Here is a 17,093-nt window from a genome sequence, read left to right on the forward strand (position 1 = left end):
GAAAATCTATGATTATAATAAAGAACATCCCAACATTATTAATCTCAAAGGGTTCATTGTAAGTCAAATTTTATATTTCATTTTTTAAGTATTATTTATTTATATACTTGGCATTGAACATGAAAACTATAGGTGGGAAATGCTGTGACTGATAACTACTATGATAGCATTGGAACTGTGACATATTGGTGGAGCCATTCAATGATATCAGATCATTCATACAAATCTATCATCAAACATTGTGATTTCAAAGCACAGAACACTTCTCAAGAATGTAATGATGCTGTGAACTATGCAGTCAACAATGAATTTGGAAACATTGATCAATACAGTATCTATACTCCTACATGCCCAGCATCACAAAACAGCAATCTTAGGCGCATAAGGCTAAAGACTACAATGTTTCATATGATTTCTGGCTATGATCCTTGTACTGAAAATTATGCAGAGAAATATTATAATCTTCCTCAAGTGCAGAAAGCAATGCATGCAAATGTTACCAACATTCCTTACAAATGGACTGCTTGCAGGTCTCTTTATTTGACTTTACATTTTCACATATGAGAATCAAACTTCAAACCTTCTAAGTTTTCTAAATTATACACCTTTTGTTGATCCAACAGTGATGTGCTCCTGAAAAATTGGAAGGATTCTGAATTTTCTATATTGCCCATATACAAAGAGTTAATTGCAGCTGGATTGAGAATATGGGTTTTCAGGTATATATATTATGGTTTAATAACTTGTACAATAAAGAGAATTAGTACAACTCATCATTTTCTTTATATTACTATATAAAATGGAATTGGAGCATTTTAAAAATGAATTTTCTGTAGGCTAACATGTTTTGCTACAATCTTCTTTCTGTCTATAATGCAGCGGGGACACAGATTCAGTGGTTCCAGTTACAGCCACAAGGTTTTCACTCAACCATCTCAACCTCACCATTAAAACTCCTTGGTATCCATGGTACTCATCAGGTGCACAGGTAAGACTTAACTTCTTTTGAAAACAAAATTTTAAATATACATATGAAAACAAAAAAAAAAGGACTAAATTTTCATTTTTGGAAATCCAGAATTTGTTAAGAGCGAAAAGCAATTTAATTTGGAGCGAAGAATTCGTTAACTTCATCGATCTTCACCTGCACTGAAAAAAAGTTTTTCGCCGCAAATGAAATGTTTGCTCCCATATATATGTCAATCACTCAATCAAAACCATTTTTGGGCATATATACCCATAATTCTTTCATATAAAACTCAGGCATAAAATTTTCACATTGATGTTTCTATGTTTTGGGGAGTTGTTTAGGTAGGTGGATGGACAGAGGTATATGATGGACTGACATTTGCAACAGTGAGAGGAGCTGGACATGAAGTACCTCTGTTTCAGCCAGAGAGAGCTCACATTCTTTTCAAGTCATTTTTGGCAGGGAAGAAGCTACCAAAGTCTTGACATGTATTACAGTGTTTAACTTAGCTGCACCTCAATGCATTCTTTAGCTAATTCTTAAGGCTAAGGCTTGTTGGAGGAAGAAAACTCTTCTTCCTTTAACCAATCAGATATCAATATTTTTTTCCATCTCATTTGCTTAAACAGATAATATACACCTACTCATTAAATTGTAACATTTCATACATTTATCACATTTTAGTTATTTTAATGCAATTCAGATTTACTTGGTGGCCATCATTATCCCATGAAATTGGAGGGTGTATCAGCCAGCATAGAATTTTCATTGGTGTTATTTTTCAAATCTTATTGCCTAAGAATTAAGATAGCTAGACATTGCATCTATATAACATCATTGAAAAAGACAAGAATATAGTGCAGATACACCATGGATAATTGATCTTTCAAAATTGAAATCATGAGAGAGTCTCAAAGACAAAAGAGAAGGACATTGAATAGCAGATCCACCATTTGAAATTATATCCGGGCTTAGATGAATACTAAACAAGATTGCAAATTCACAAATTACAATAATTGTAAAATGACAAATAAGCATTCTTCTGAGTGAGATAGTTGTGGACAAAATTGAGGTTCATGTCATAATCATCACTTCAATCCTTCATTAAGTCCTGGTGGCATTCCTAGGCTCTGTGCAAGATCACTCATCCTCTCCTTCATGGCCTGCAATCATAATAAGCAAGAGCATAGTTTCCCACTTCAGTAAACAACAAATGCAAATGAGTTTCCATTCATCCTTTTTAAAATAGAGATTTTCACCTGGACACTCTTTTGGTGTGCATCCTTATATGCCTCAGTGACTAAAAGGGATACTTTCTGCAACACAAGGATTTTTTTTTAATAAATACATGAGAACTTAAGGTCATACTTAACTAGAATAGATTTTTTTTTAATTCTTTCCAAATTCATATATTTGGGTCATAGCCTACCAATTTCTTAAATATTCTTCATGTAAGCTACAGAAAACAATAAACAATTTACATATAGAATGACTTCATATTTGTTTTTACTTTTAAAATATTGATTCCTATTTCACCACATAGTCATGAAAGAAATATGCCACTGTTGAATATAATTTGACAGCGGAAAGGAAACAAAATTGTAAATCAATTAATTCTTACTTCTGCTCCCAATTCCATAGCAGCTTCAGTAATTTCAGTTCGAACAGGTTGCTGATTCCCCGATAGTGTTACCTAAAAATTAAACTTCATTAAAAGGCAAGTTAACAAATGAAAACATACTTGCAGGTTATTTCAACTGCACTGTGTGTGTGTGTGTGTGCGAGAGAGAGAGAGAGAGAGAGAGAGACCAAGTGTCATACCTTTATCAACTCACCCTCACAATAACCATCAAACTCTGCTCTGTATAATTTAACAAAGACACAAAAGTCTATGGTGAATAAGTTTTTTATGATTCAAAACAGATGGAAAAGTTATACTTGTTTAGGAGGAAAGCCATACGCAGCAAGTTCTTTCTGCACTCGCACTGCTTCAACCTGGACAACCATTTGCGCCTTCTTCACAGTCTCGTATAGATTTTGCATGTTTCCAAAAATTCCTGCCTAAAAGCAATCCACCATAATGTAAAGCCCATAAATTTTGCATATCAGGATTGGTCAGAGCAGACTTACAAAAATACACAACATACTAAACAAAAGAAAATAGTCAAAATACTGTCTCTGCAATTTTTTAATTCAATAGAGATTTGAAAAGTGTAAAAGTAAAGCGTGTTAATTAGTCTACATGCACACGGCGAGAAGAAGCAAGCCCATACCACTCGGAATTTACTTCATGGTACAACGAAAGCCATCAAACTTATCTAAAATCCAATTTTCAATAAGACTATTCAGAACAAGGTTTTTTAATTGTTTACCCTAGAATTATTTTTCGGGCCTCCCTCTAACCCTTAGTCAAATATTTCTTACCGGAGCCCCTACCGGTCCTCTACTCTTTTCACATTCTCAAACCACCTTAGTTGAGTCACCATATTATCCTCCTAAGATGGTGATACACCTCCTTCATCTTGGTTGTAGTTTTCTCTGTCCTCGTTCATGTCAACATTCTCATCTCCACTACACTTATTTTTTGCCACTCCCTAATATTCACTACTACATAAACAATGGCCTTTTTCTAAGTGAATTCCTGTCCATTTCTGTTCATCGAGAGTTAAACAGCTTAAAGTATAATTGTACAAGCCACGAGGTTAACTTGTGCACTCATGAAATGGTTAAAAACTTTGGGACAGTGATGCATCTACAAGACTAACCATCAAAGCATATGACTTTTCTGAAAGTTCCGGGGTAAACATAACAACACATTCATATCTCCCAATTTCAAAGTTACTAGCCTAGTTAACATGATGAAAATTAAACAAGAAAGAAAAGCCCATTATGCTTTCGTCATATGAACATGTCCATGTGGCCAGTTGGCAACTAGTTAATAATCATTATCTTGATTTCAGCATGTGAATGGCAAAAAATGTAAACAGATAAGTAAATTGGGAAATATGGACCAAAGAGCAAAATTTGTCGCCCTGCGCGTGTTCACATTTAACATCGACAGCAAGAGAAACCTAAATTGGCTAACCAGACTTTTCTGAAAGTTCCGGGGTAAACATAACAACAGCATTTATATCTCCCAATTTCAAAGTTACTAGCCTAGTTAACATGATGAAAATTAAACAAGGAAGAAAGAAAAAGCCCATTATGCTTTCGTCATATGAACATGTCCATGTGGGCTGTGGCCAGTTGGTAACTAGTTAATCGTTATCTTGATTTAGGCATGTGAATGGCGAAAACTGTAAACAGATAAGTAAATTGGGAAATATGGATCAAAAAGCAAAATTTGTCGCCCTGCGCGTGTTCACATTTAAGATCGGCAGTAAGAGAAACCCAAATTGGCTAACCTTAGAAGGTGCGTCGTCACTTTTATCGTCGTTTTCCTTTTTTCCTCCAAATAAGGCATACACTCGGAAGTTTCTACTAGCAGGTCCAACCCTTTGCCGACCGGACCAACATAGTATCTTCGTGTTAAGTATATTTGCATTGGAGTTTAATTTACCTATAGAACAGCAATTGGTGAAAAACTTTCATAAGAACTCAAAATTTTTCACAATTTAAAGCATACATGATACATAGATTCAAGCTAAAACCACCTTGTCAATTTTGCCCATTGTTCCCTACTTTGTTTACAGTCTAATTCTAAACTATCTATTACAAAATGTGAGCATATTTTCCAAAAATTAGGTCACACTTCAAATCTCTTATTCATAAAACTAAGAACATTTCCAGCTTTCAATTACTTGGAATAATAATAGTCCGAGCCAATCTATGATAAACCAACAATTCAATATGGAATTAATTTTCAGCAGAATTACAAAAAGAAATGGCCTTTGGGGCAATATTTAGAAACGCTTCAAGTGGACACAGATACTTAATGCAAGAAAAGAAACCCTAAAAACTAAGCAATTGGTGGTAAACTAGTGTGTCATACTCAAACCAGGGAAAGGTCCCACGTAACAAGATAAAGCGAAAAAAGTTTCAAGCTTTAACGAATTTGGAAGCAACCGGAATGAAAACGAACAGAAGGGAAGACTTACATGGTGCAGCTGATAAAGGGGAAAACTTTTTGCGTCCATTAGGTGCGTGTATGTTTGATAAATGAGCAGTTAGGGAAACTGTTGATGCCATTGGTTCCCCAGATTAACTTGAATTGTGGGTTTTGAACAAGATACGATACGATACGATTATTTTGTTTTTCTTTTGTAAGATGAGTGACGGAGTGATATTGGATAAACGGGATTTTTTTTCCCCTTCTATTTATTGGGTGCTGGACAGTGAAATACAATAGTATCTCCTTTCTTTTCTGTTGACACCCAAAAAAAAAATTTTTTTTTTCTCTTTTTTTTTTTTCAATTAACACGACACAAAACGAGTTAAGTTTTAAAGTAGTTTCTGAAGTTTGTACTCGATGTTTAAAGTGGTTCTTTAAGTTAATAGTTACTCAATTTTATCCTCGAAGTTACATTCCGGAGCTTATAGTAGTCCCTCAGACAATTTTCGTCTATCACTAGTTGTCAGAAAGTTGAGGTGGACTAGTTTCTGCCACATGGTAAACGAAACTTTTTTGTTTGCAATTTAGTCTCTTTCCCCTTTTAAAACCCTAATCCACAATTTTTATTTCCTGAATTCTCTTCCTTGTTATCTTCTTCTTCAATCTCATTTTCTCCTCTCACTTAGGGTTGTCAAAATGGGCCAAACCTATTTTGCCAGCCCGTTTATCCATTTAAATGGGCGAGCTTTGTCTCCAAAATTAAATCCGTTTAAATTTCGGACTAAACGGGCTGATCCAATTAACCCGCAAAAAATGACGGGTTAAACCGCAGGCTAAACGTGTGACCTGTTTAATTTTTTTTAAAGTAACACTTTTAGTCGATATTTTTCTCGATCCGACCCGAAAATCCGATCCATCAACTAAAAAAAATATTATTTTTAAAAGATTTTTTACCTAAAAATAATATTTTTTGTCAAAATATTTTTTAAAAAATAAAATAAAAAGATAAACGGGCTAGCCCGTTTAACTCACGGACTGACCTTAAACGGTCTGGGCTGAAAAATTATGGCCCGCGAATAAAGCGGGTTTAAATGGTCCAGCCCATTTAACCCATGGGTTTAATGGGCCGGACTAGCCTGTTTGACAGTCATACTCTCACTCTTTGAAATCGAATCATCAATTATCTCTATTATATAATTTGTATTCCAACTCATCAGTCATCACCATTACCATCCTTATCTTCCTCATCCTTGCTAAATTCCTCATCATCACTCAAAATGTACCTCGATCCTTCAAGCCCCATCTCTCTGTCAATCTCCTCCAACAAGTCCATCACTGACATCATCATTGGCTGCGCTGCCTCATCTTCCTCTCTCTCTCTCTCCAGCAACTTTCTCGGCAGCAGCCGCCTCTCTTGATGATAGTGTTCTATTGCCATCCACATGTGAATCGTCCTCATCAACCTACTCTCCGTCATTGAAGTTGTCCAGAACATCACCACATGCCCCTTCCAGAACGGCTCTGACACCATGTCGGAGGAGTTTCGTCGCGAAAGTTGAGGCCGGAGTAGCACGCTACTGGCAGGGCTGGCTCTGTGGGGTCACCGGCGGTGAATGTGACCTTGGACGAGGAGCTGTAGCAAGTGGAACTCCGGCGGGAGAAGGTGGCCTTGGCTGCAAGTGAAGGGGGAGGAAATGTTGGAACTTCATCAATGTTATCGTTGTTGTCAGCCATATGGTGGTGGTGGAGGTGAGTTGAATCATTGTCGTTGGAGATGGATTGAAAGTGTTTGAGAGAGTTGGAACATTGTGTGTTATAAACTGATTGGTATTGGATTTCATTTTATCTTGTTATGAAATGATGTTTTTTTTTTCCTTATCTTTGGTACTGTAATAGTTGAAGGTACCAATTGAAAAGTTTATACTGTGATTTACTATGTTTTGATGATAATAACTATTGGTGTTTTACATTGTTGTTGTATCGATGATTGGATTTGAAAGAGTGATAGTAGATAATCGGGTTGAAGAAAAAGAAAACGAGGAAGAGAATTCAGGAAACAAAAATTGAGAATTAGGGATTTAAAAGGGAAATAGACCACATTGCAAATAAAAAAAGTTTCATTTGCCACGTCAATAAGCTGTTGGCGTGCCAGCGTGGCCGACCTTACTCGGTCAGGGCTTGTTTGGGATAACCTGCACAACCCAAACTATGATTAAATGTCATACCGAGTGGGATAAATGATAAATTTAGGTTCAAACAGACCTGCTTAGGCTGGTCAGACATTTTTTTATGAGTAAATTACCATTTATATCCATAAAAGTTGAAAATGTTGATATATCTATCCATAGAAGATGAAAATTACCATTTGTACCATGAATGATTGGCTTTTGCAAGCAAAATTACCGAAACCCTAAATAATTAAATAAAATTTCTAAATTACCATCTAATTCCACCACTACACTAGCGCTCATCCTGCATTCACCACCACTGCCTTCTTTTTCATAGTCACCATCGCCACCACCAACACATTAGAATTTTTTATTTTAAATTCAATCACATCAAATTCTTCAAATTCAACAACAACCACAAAAAATTCAGATTTTTTTGGAAAAAAAAGAATAAAAACATTCGTCAAGTTTAAGGACAAAGAGATGAGCGAGATACAGAGAGAAGCAGAGGCAGCAAGGTCCATGCTTCGCCACTACAATCGCCGATTGAGAGACACTGCTATTGCTAGACCTAATGACCCTTCTTGTTCTCTTTCACAACAAAGGCAGAGTTATGCCAGAACATGGAGAAGGTGGTTGCAGTAGTAGCGACGTAAGGAAGGGAGTAGCTTGGTGGCAGACTCCTTTAGTCGCGACGAAAACCACTGCGAAAAAATCTCTGTCATTTCCATCTCCTCACGATCTTCAGCCTACAGAGTCATGATAGAGTATGGAAAAGGTGGTTGCAGCAGCAACGACGTAGAGAGGAAAGCAACTCGGTAGCGGCCTCCTTCAGCCGCGACGGAAACCCTGTGGGTGGGAGCACCTCTGTCATTACCATCTCCTCGCGATCTTCATTTTCCTCTCTCTCTCTCTCTCTCTCTCTCTCTCTCTCTCTCTCTCTCTCTCTCCCCGGGTTCAACACCTCTGCCTCAATTCCTCGTCAACCCATGACGATGACAATGGCAATAGAGGTTTTCTGCGCCTTCGTCTCTTCCTTCCCTCTCCTCTTTTGATTTTTCTCCTTTCTCCGAGTGAATGATTGAAAAACAAATTGGAGTAAAAGATTTTAGCTTTAGTTGAGTTGTGACACAAGAAGAGTGCTATAGCCTATAGACGAAGAATTGAAGAGGATGAGACTCACCAAGGATAGTTTAGAAAATTTATTTAATTATTTAAGATTTAGATAATTTTACTTGCTACAAATGATAATTTTCATCTTCTAAAATATCTTGCTTTTTACTCTTTTCTCACAATTTGTTAATCTTCTCTACTAATTACTTAGGTTCCTACTATTTTACTGTTTCTATCTATATCAAGAGTCTTATAAGAAGAGTAATGAAATCTACGCGAGACATCTTTAAAAAATTAATTATTTTTTATTTTATCGTAGAAATTTATCAATCTAACTTAAAAATATTTTAAAATATGTACTGTTTTATTACATTTTCTATTATTATTTTAGAATATCTATCGCTTAAAAATGTATTATTATCCTAAATGTGTTTTTTATATAATTTTTTTTATCTAAAATTACTTGTTTATACTTAGGTTCCTACCGTTTTATCTTATAAGAAGAGTAATGAAATTTACGTAAGACATTTTTAAAAAACTAATTATTACTTATTTTATCGTAGAAATTTATCAATCCATATTATGATGTTTTGGTGTAATACAGTGATATAGGATAAAAAAAATTGTGAGTAATAATTTCAAATAAAACAAAAAATTAAAAAAAATTAATAGAAATCGTGAATTACGATTTCAAATAAGACAAAAAAAAGAAATCGTAAGTCACGATTTTAATTTTTTAATTTAACAAAAATGTGATTTATGAAATTGTGAATAACAATTTCTTTTATTTTTTTTTTACCAAAGATAAGAGACTCGAACCCGCAACTTCTTAATTGAATATGAGGAGACTATGCCATTTGAGCTGTTACTAATTAGTAACAATTTCTTTTATTATGCAAATCATAAGTAACCATTTGTATTGTGCATCACACTTATAAAATACACCCATTTTAAGGCATACCACCTTAATACACCCTTTCATCCATCATATAAAAAATAATTAACTCCCCAACATGGAAGTCAAGCTTTTCTTAAATTCTGCAAAGAAAAGCAAACCAGCCAATTGGATAAGTATATGACATAAATGATGTTTATAATGATATCACAGTAGATTTTGAAGCTGGATTTGAGCTTCCCTTGTTGACCAATGACCATTGAATAGGACCTGAGAATACCAATTAACCAATTAACCAAAGAGAATACCAATTAACCAACCATGGTACATCACAACCAATGCCAATTCCAAATTAACACAACCTCTGCTTAAAGAAAATGAAATGAACTTTAATTTCAGTACTAGTAGTAATTGCAAAGAGATAGGGGTCCCCATTAAGCAGATGGACTTGGACTCTTCTCTTATTTATTCATTCATTACACCCTTCACAGGAAGAGAGAGAGAGAGATGAGTGAAACAATCAAACAAGTGACCGACAATTGATTTAAAAAAAATAAATAAATAATAGGCTCCAACATCAAGAGGCACCTTAACTAGCAGCTTTATGTTTTTTAACCTTAACTGCTGTTCTGAGTTCACATACCAGAATCTGTCTATTATTTTACAATACAATATAGCAGTATAGGACTCTGCCAAAGCCTTTACCATACCCATGGCTATGGTGGGTAGAAAGAAGTATGGTTTGGTTTTGATTGGCTTCACGTTTTGTACCACTACCACACCCACCCCCACATGAGGTTAAGACTTAAGAGTAAGAAACACCAACCAAATTGCCCCCACCATACATCATTGCATTCCATAAGCCATTAGTTTTTTCAAGAGAATGGTGAATGCTGATGGAGCTTTCAATTAACAGTAATATCAGTAGCGGCAATTAGGTATAGCTAGCCTGTTCTCACTCTTACTCCTCACAAAGTAGGTGCTGCTAGCATGGCATGGCATGCCATAGCATCTTTCCAATTCCATTCACCAACATGGTGCAGCACATTTATTATAATATATTAAGAGATATAAGTAATAAGATAGTGACTGAGATTCAGGTAATCAGGTTCATATAGCTGTGTTATTACTAAAATACCAAATCCACCCATTCACATACTTTAAAATGTGGGGGCAAATTTGGTCATTAGCCTCTATCTATATCCCTCCTTTTCCGGATCACTACCACAAAATAATGGAGCAACTGCCAAAATGTCTTCCATCATTTTTTCTTCTTTACTTGATCCACTTCATCATGAAAAGAAGGCATATTGGTTTTTTATGAGGGTGGGAAAAGCAGGGAAAAAGGGTAAGCAGGTAAATGCACATTTTCCACATATAAATATAGAATATGATAGGGTGAAGTGAAAGGCATCTTTGTTAATCATTCATAAAGGCCACCACCATGAGAGTTTCAATTCACAGACCAAACAAAGCACTCATAATTCAAACCCTACAAAAGCCTAAAAATAAGGTTCTAACCAACTAACAACTGCTACAGAATAAGCAGAGAAAAACAGCATCATCCCCATTTATTTTTGCCAATTTTCATTTTACCTCATCATCCTTTTTTTTTTCTTTTAATTATTTCTTCCAGCCCCCTAATCTTTAATTTCTTCAAATTTTCTTTCTTTCTTTCTCTTTCTATCTATCTCTGTCTGACCCATTCCTCATGTCTTTCTCTCTCTACACAGAGGCCAACAACAACAAATGAGAGAAGAAACATGGAAACTCCACGCATCCACCTCTCTCCCATCAAAAACACAAACTTTCTCTCTCATCAATGGCCCAGCTGGACCAAAATTTATGTTTTGGAAAAAAAAAAAACATAAAAACAAATAAAGAAAGAGAGAAAGAATGAGAAAACAAAAGGAGAAAGGAAAAGAAAGAGAAGTTTAGATGTGTTCAAATGTCCTCCAACCAAACCCACCTTACACAATACAACATGGCTTTCTTTCTTTCTCACTCACACACTCAACTCTTTCTCTCTCATCAAACTATGTTCCCCGAATTGCCCTTCTGCAAGACCCCAAAAAAATCCCATCTTCATCACTGGTCTTCCAAAAGATCAATTTTTTTTTCACCGAGTTATGTGGGCTTTTTGGGGTTCTTTGTCTTGGTCAGAGATTTTCACAGAGAAAACAGGGAAAGCGAGAACCTTCTTACCTGTTCCCACCCTCTTCTCTCTTGTGCCTCTTTCCCATCTTTCTCTTTCTTTTGCCCTCTTTTCTTCTTCTTCATCTTCTCTCTCCTTTTTCTTTCTCTGTCCATCATCATCTTCATTATCACCCACCACCGCCCCTATCTTCTTTCTCTCTTCCTGCTTTTCATCTTTGGTTTGTAGCTGTTTCTCGGTCTTCTCTTCCTTGATCTGATGAAGAAGATGAAAGGGGTTGTTGTACCTATGGAGTCTTCTCGTTATGATGTGTTTCAGGATCAGAGGACCAGGTTGAGGCATCAGAGTCTCTTGCAGGACTATGAGGACCTGCAAAAGGTGACATCTTTTCCTTTAACCTTTCCCAAAAATTGGAAATTTAAATTGTGGGTTTTCGTTGGATCTGGTGTTTCGTTTGGTATCCTTGTGTGGCCTTTGGTTAATTTAGGTTTAGGGTGGTTTTGTGTTGGGAATTTTAGGTTTTTGTTGGAGGGAACATTAAAAGGAACCATTTATCTATCTTGTGTTATTGATTTTGCTTGTTTGAATAATTTGTTTAGACTAAACCTGTTTTTTATGTTCTGATTTGATGGGGTTATGTGTTTTTAACTTGATATATATATATCTTAGTTTGGTTACCCCCTCCTTCAAATTCCTACAAAACAAAGATTTTTGGTATACTTAGTCTTTGATTCCCATATGCAAAAATTCAGAGTATTTTTGTAAAGTGTAAAAATGTAAAACAGTCTTATGTAGCAGTATGTTCTTGTCTCATTCCTTAAAGCTATTGGAACATGTTCATTTTCTTCCCCGTTGGTTTTTTTTTTCTTTTTTTTTTTTTGGGTTGGGGTGGTCCTTAAGCTTAATTTGCTTTCGTTTTGTTTGATCAAATACCATGTTTTTCCATATGGACTTTGAGCTTACATAATCTTGACCTTATTAATTGTTTACTGGTTTCCTCTTTTTGAAACTTTATTTGCTTAATTTTGTCAAAATAATTTAGATAGTTGTTGTGTTTGTTTTTCACCTTTTCTCATGCTAGTCTCTTTTTTAATTGCCCTAGAAGATTTATTTTTCATAGAATAATCTTGAAAACTTTCTTGTAAAATTGTTCTCATACATAGTATATTCTTAATATGTTCAGGACACAGAAGCTATGAAGAGGAAATTGGAGGCCACAAAACAGAAAAAATTGATACTATCAGCTGAAGTCCGGTAATGTGTTGTATTGCCTCTGAGTGGTAGTGGTTTTTCATTTCTTGCAGTTTTGTATATATACTCAGCAACAACACTCTTGCAATTGCAGCTTTTTGAGGAAACGTTACAAATACTTACTGAAGAACCCTTCACCAAAGCCTCAACAAAAGCAAGTAGTTTTGCAGACACAAAAGGTCAAAATGCAAGCTCCAGTTATCCCTAAGGGAAGGAATTACAATAGGAAGGAATCCACTTCGCGTCTCGCAAATGCTTCTCCGATGAACCCGAAAGAAAGGGTTTCCAACGGGGTTGAAGTCTCATTGCCAAAAACTTGCCATGTGTTTGATTTGAACCAGAATGCTAGGACTTTAAGTAGAAAAGTTGCTTCTTTCCACACTCCTGCAACTGCGCCGGTGCTTGACTTGAATCATAAAGATAGGATTCACAATGGGAAGGAAGCCTCCAAGAAGAATATAACTCCATTTTTCGACCTGAACCAAATTTCGGTAACTAATTTGCACATGCTTTGTTTAAGTTATAAGTCCCCTTCCATGTTTGATTCTTGCAGACTAATAGTTTCATTTTTTTTCCCTCTTTTAATGATGTGCAGAGAGAAGAGGAGGAATTACAGGGCAACAGTGAGCCCATGATAATTGAAGAACCAAAGAGAAGTACGCAACGAGTTGTAGGCGACGAGCAGCAGAATGATATCATGCTTTCAGCCTGTAGAAACATTGGGGACGGATCGAACAGAACAGGGAAGAGGAAGATTTCATGGCAAGACCAGGTGGCATTAAGGGTTTGATCTTAAGAATAATAATGCTAGGCTGAATTCCTACCCTTTGGAATGTTTAGTCTTCCTTTATATGTAGCATATTTCGTTACATTCAACAAAAAAAACATTTCTAGTTTTATGCTTCATTTTGTAAAGATAAAAGATAGCATACAGGATCATGTGTTAAAATATATATATATAATATTAGATGAAATGGAGAATTTATTCTCAGAAATCATTCTTCACTCTTCACATTGCAAATAGACCAAGACTGGATTTGGAATCACTTGGTGTGTAAATGGTGTTTTTAAGCACTTAAAACTGATCCTTTGGGTAATTTTTAAAGTAATGGCAGTACTTACAAAGTAGAGAGTTACAGCAGATACATGATGGGGATTTTAAGCAATTACTGAACTTGAAAATAAACAATGTGAGAGATTACCATCTCATTGTTTGTATCTTTATCTCATTGTTTCTGTCATTTCTAGTTCAGATAAGAAGTTATTTCTCAAATTAAATTCTACCCTAGTAACAGTCTTGGTCTCAGACTCTGAGTGTTACATAGGATTTTCCGGATCAGTATGCTAACAAAGTGCCTTAGCTTAATTGGATGCAATATCTATACAAAATAAAGAAAGGCTATGATGTTGGCGTTTAGGCACAATCATGAAGTTGCTTAGAAATCCCGGAATAGCATGGCTTGTTCACATGGCTGAGTTAGCATTTAGAACACTTTGGAATTTGTACATTGAACGTTTACTCTCTTGTACATTTAGATGCTAACGTCCAAATACAGCAGAGAGTGGAGTCCCTTGTTAACTCCAACAACCAAGTTTCAAGCCTCTTGATCAAGTTTGTAACAGTTAATTTCTACCTTTTTTTACTTCGGAAGAAAATGAGCTTTTTTTGGTGGTGTTTGAACTTGAAAGATAATTGCAAAAACAAGGAAAGAGTATTTTACTTAGTACCAATAGGTTAATGTCATGTACCGTTTTCCCTGAACCAAATCATCTGTAGTGATCCAAGTTCCAATTACATTACCGAGTTAGTAAGAACTTAATAATATACAAAATGACATGGATACCATACAAGTAAACCTTTGCAACTTCAAATTTTGCAGCACCTTGGATGTGGTTAGAGTTCTTGTCCCACTCTCTCCATTCATCACTGAACAAACTGTGAACTTTGGCTATTCTGTTGTTATCTTTTGATCAAACTTACAGGAGCTTCTTGTGATGTTGGAAGATGCGGAACTCGAATGGTTTGCACCAAGTCTCTTCATCTGGTTCAGGTGCTTTTTCCCTTTCAAGTGGTCTTCCATCACAGCTTCTGCCCAAACTCCAACCTGACACGTTTCACACCAAAATTTCGCGTGTATTTTCTTTAATGCATTTATTCTCTCCGCTTGGTCACCAATGGTGGTTGTTGTACCATTCTTGTTCTTCAGAGGTTCTATATTTTGCCTGTTCTGCTCAGGCTGCTCCTCTTCTTTAGATTCTACTCTAGCTGTATCAACCATATTTAGATTCTTCACCTGCTGATCTGCTTCTGCGTTTGACCTTGATATTGTGGCAGCAATGGATGCAGTAAACTCATTAAACTTTCTTCTCTTTGACGACGCGGACATGTCGGTGCTCTTACTATTGTTCTGTTGTCTCAATGATGCTTCCTTGGCCTTGTGCTTCCTACCCTGAACATGTGCACTAAAGACTCCCTGATTTGGAGCACTAACCCGACATAGCGCACAACTCCACACTTCCTTGGGTTTACGATGCTCATCAAGCGGGGGTATTACAGCTTTCTGCTTTCTGGAATGGAGAGCTGGGTTTGGCTTGTCCTGCAATGGGATAATCAAAAGTAACATGTTCATTCGTCAATTAAGAGCTTCATCACCAAATACATAGAACTAACCTTGAATAATCAGCACTCATGAGCTAGATTGTTTAGTTTTAGACCTAGAATTGTTTAGTTTTATCACCTCTTCAACTTGAGAAATTATAAGCACCAGCCATAACCATTTTTTAACATGTCAAACCCCCTTTTAACATAGACTTTCAACTTTTCACTTTTGCACCACAATTTGATTACTTGCATATTTTCCAGCTGACAAAAAATCTAGAAACCATTAATTGACTAGTTAGTTAACTAAGCCAGCACACTTATCCGAATACAATAAGGGTACATTTGGTTGGGGCTAAATTGATATGGAAGTTTTCATGATGAACACAAGGTGTAATTTTATACATATAGTTTATTCATGAAAATTTCCACCAAAACAAACACACCATTGAAAAGTTTATTCTTGACTTGAATAAGGAAGGCATAAATGCAAGCAACCTTGTTCACATCAAACACAAAATGAAAAGTGAGATATAAGTATATAACAGAAGGGGTATTCAGTCCACACTTACCAGTATGATCACTTTATCCTTCTTGCTAGTCTCTTCAGGACAAGGCTCTATCTTCACAGGAGCCATGAGTTGCTGCAACTGTTGTGATTTTGGTGGGGCAAATGTACTATTGAAACGGTTATTTAAACTCATTGCCACTCTCTCCTCAACCAAGGATCGACGCGGTGGCGGTGGCGGTGGCGGTGGCGGTGGCGGTGGCTGAAGCTGCACTGATTCACTCAGATTTCCTCTCTGCATTGGAAGAATTCCCAACAATGCTTCCAAGGCGAGCTCCCTCCTCACCTCAGCTTCAAGCTGAATCCTCCGTGCAACGCCGCTGGCAATCATCTCTCGCCGTATCTGCGCCTTCTCCAGTTCCCGCATGGAGTCTCCGGCAACCGCATTGGTCAGCGGCATTGAAACCATGTTTAGAAACTCACCTTAAATAGAAAACAGTTTCAAAAAAGATGCAAACTTTTTTACGTTTCTAACGCGAAAAAAGGGGCTACCTTTAGAATCAACATGCTACCTAGAACGAGAATATAAACACAAACGCATAGAAAGGAGGCGTCATTGAATGAAGAAAAAGACTGAAACTTTACCTCGCAACAATCGGTCGGAGTAGACGGCGGTGGCGGGAGAAGGAGGGGGAGGAGGGAAGGCCGTGTATAAGGACTGCGTCGGTGGCGTAACCCCAATAGCTCGGTGGTTGAAGTCCATGGAGGAGAATGAGTTGTGGGTTGAAGAAGTAGTTGAGTTTCGAAATCTGGATTTTAAGGAGGGTTAGGAAAATGTGATTGCTGATTCTGATTCTGCATTGATTCAATTAGTGTTCTCATCATGACTCTAACTCTATCAGAATCGTATATATGAATCGAAAATCATGATGCTTCCAAGGTCCAAACTTTTTCCCTCTTTCACATTCTAGTCTTTCATCTTCCTTCGTTACAAAATCATAACAGTGATTATTTATTGGACTAAGGGTTTGTTTGGATGATCTTTTAAGAAAATATCTTTTTTTGAGTTATATTTTTTGAAAATTTTTATAGAAAAATAAAAGTAATTTTATGTTTGGGTATTAATATAAAAGTACTTTTTTGTTTATTTATTGTATGAAAAACATATTTTTTTCTTAGAAAAAAAGATCTTTTAAAAAAATATGTAAATTACAGCTTCTCAAAAAATATTTTTTTTATTTTTCTAATACTTTTATTTTTACTACTAAAAATTTGTCAAACACACTAAAAAATAAAAAAAATCTTTTTTTATTATCTTTTTTAACAAAATAATAACGCACAAACAAACACTAAATTAACAAGTATATCACTTTTTGAACGAAT

General features: G+C 36.0%; 5 protein-coding genes across 5 annotated transcripts in view; 3 read left to right on the forward strand and 2 right to left on the reverse strand.

Moving 5' to 3' along the window:
- The window catches only part of LOC110262489 (putative serine carboxypeptidase-like 23), a 3,566-nt gene extending 3,392 nt beyond the window's left edge, over positions 1-174 (forward strand). The window contains exons 5-6 of the mRNA XM_021106335.1: positions 1-58; positions 133-174. The gene's annotated coding sequence lies outside the window, so the exon portion shown is untranslated. The remainder of the gene's footprint in view (positions 59-132) is intronic.
- LOC107641315 (serine carboxypeptidase 24) lies at positions 7-1,689 on the forward strand. Its single transcript, XM_021106330.1, has 5 exons — positions 7-58; positions 133-530; positions 624-719; positions 880-988; positions 1,312-1,689. Exons 2-5 carry the CDS (start codon positions 202-204, stop codon positions 1,453-1,455), a joined length of 678 nt encoding a protein of 225 aa, XP_020961989.1. The 5' UTR covers positions 7-58; positions 133-201; the 3' UTR covers positions 1,456-1,689.
- LOC107641308 (nucleoid-associated protein At4g30620, chloroplastic) lies at positions 1,824-5,280 on the reverse strand. Its single transcript, XM_016344806.2, has 7 exons — positions 5,068-5,280; positions 4,375-4,529; positions 2,931-3,031; positions 2,792-2,831; positions 2,592-2,663; positions 2,230-2,286; positions 1,824-2,133 (listed from the first exon to the last, which is right to left on the reverse strand). Exons 1-7 carry the CDS (start codon positions 5,156-5,158, stop codon positions 2,059-2,061), a joined length of 591 nt encoding a protein of 196 aa, XP_016200292.1. The 5' UTR covers positions 5,159-5,280; the 3' UTR covers positions 1,824-2,058.
- On the forward strand, positions 11,405-13,598 carry LOC107641321. The gene is made up of 4 exons (XM_016344819.2): positions 11,405-11,730; positions 12,536-12,606; positions 12,698-13,094; positions 13,199-13,598. Exons 1-4 carry the CDS (start codon positions 11,611-11,613, stop codon positions 13,391-13,393), a joined length of 783 nt encoding a protein of 260 aa, XP_016200305.1. The 5' UTR covers positions 11,405-11,610; the 3' UTR covers positions 13,394-13,598.
- LOC107620356 lies at positions 14,064-16,707 on the reverse strand. The gene is made up of 3 exons (XM_016322533.2): positions 16,356-16,707; positions 15,775-16,193; positions 14,064-15,200 (listed from the first exon to the last, which is right to left on the reverse strand). Exons 1-3 carry the CDS (start codon positions 16,471-16,473, stop codon positions 14,553-14,555), a joined length of 1,185 nt encoding a protein of 394 aa, XP_016178019.1. The 5' UTR covers positions 16,474-16,707; the 3' UTR covers positions 14,064-14,552.

Source organism: Arachis ipaensis, chromosome B01 (assembly GCF_000816755.2).
Source record: "Arachis ipaensis cultivar K30076 chromosome B01, Araip1.1, whole genome shotgun sequence".
Taxonomy (NCBI): domain Eukaryota; kingdom Viridiplantae; phylum Streptophyta; class Magnoliopsida; order Fabales; family Fabaceae; genus Arachis; species Arachis ipaensis.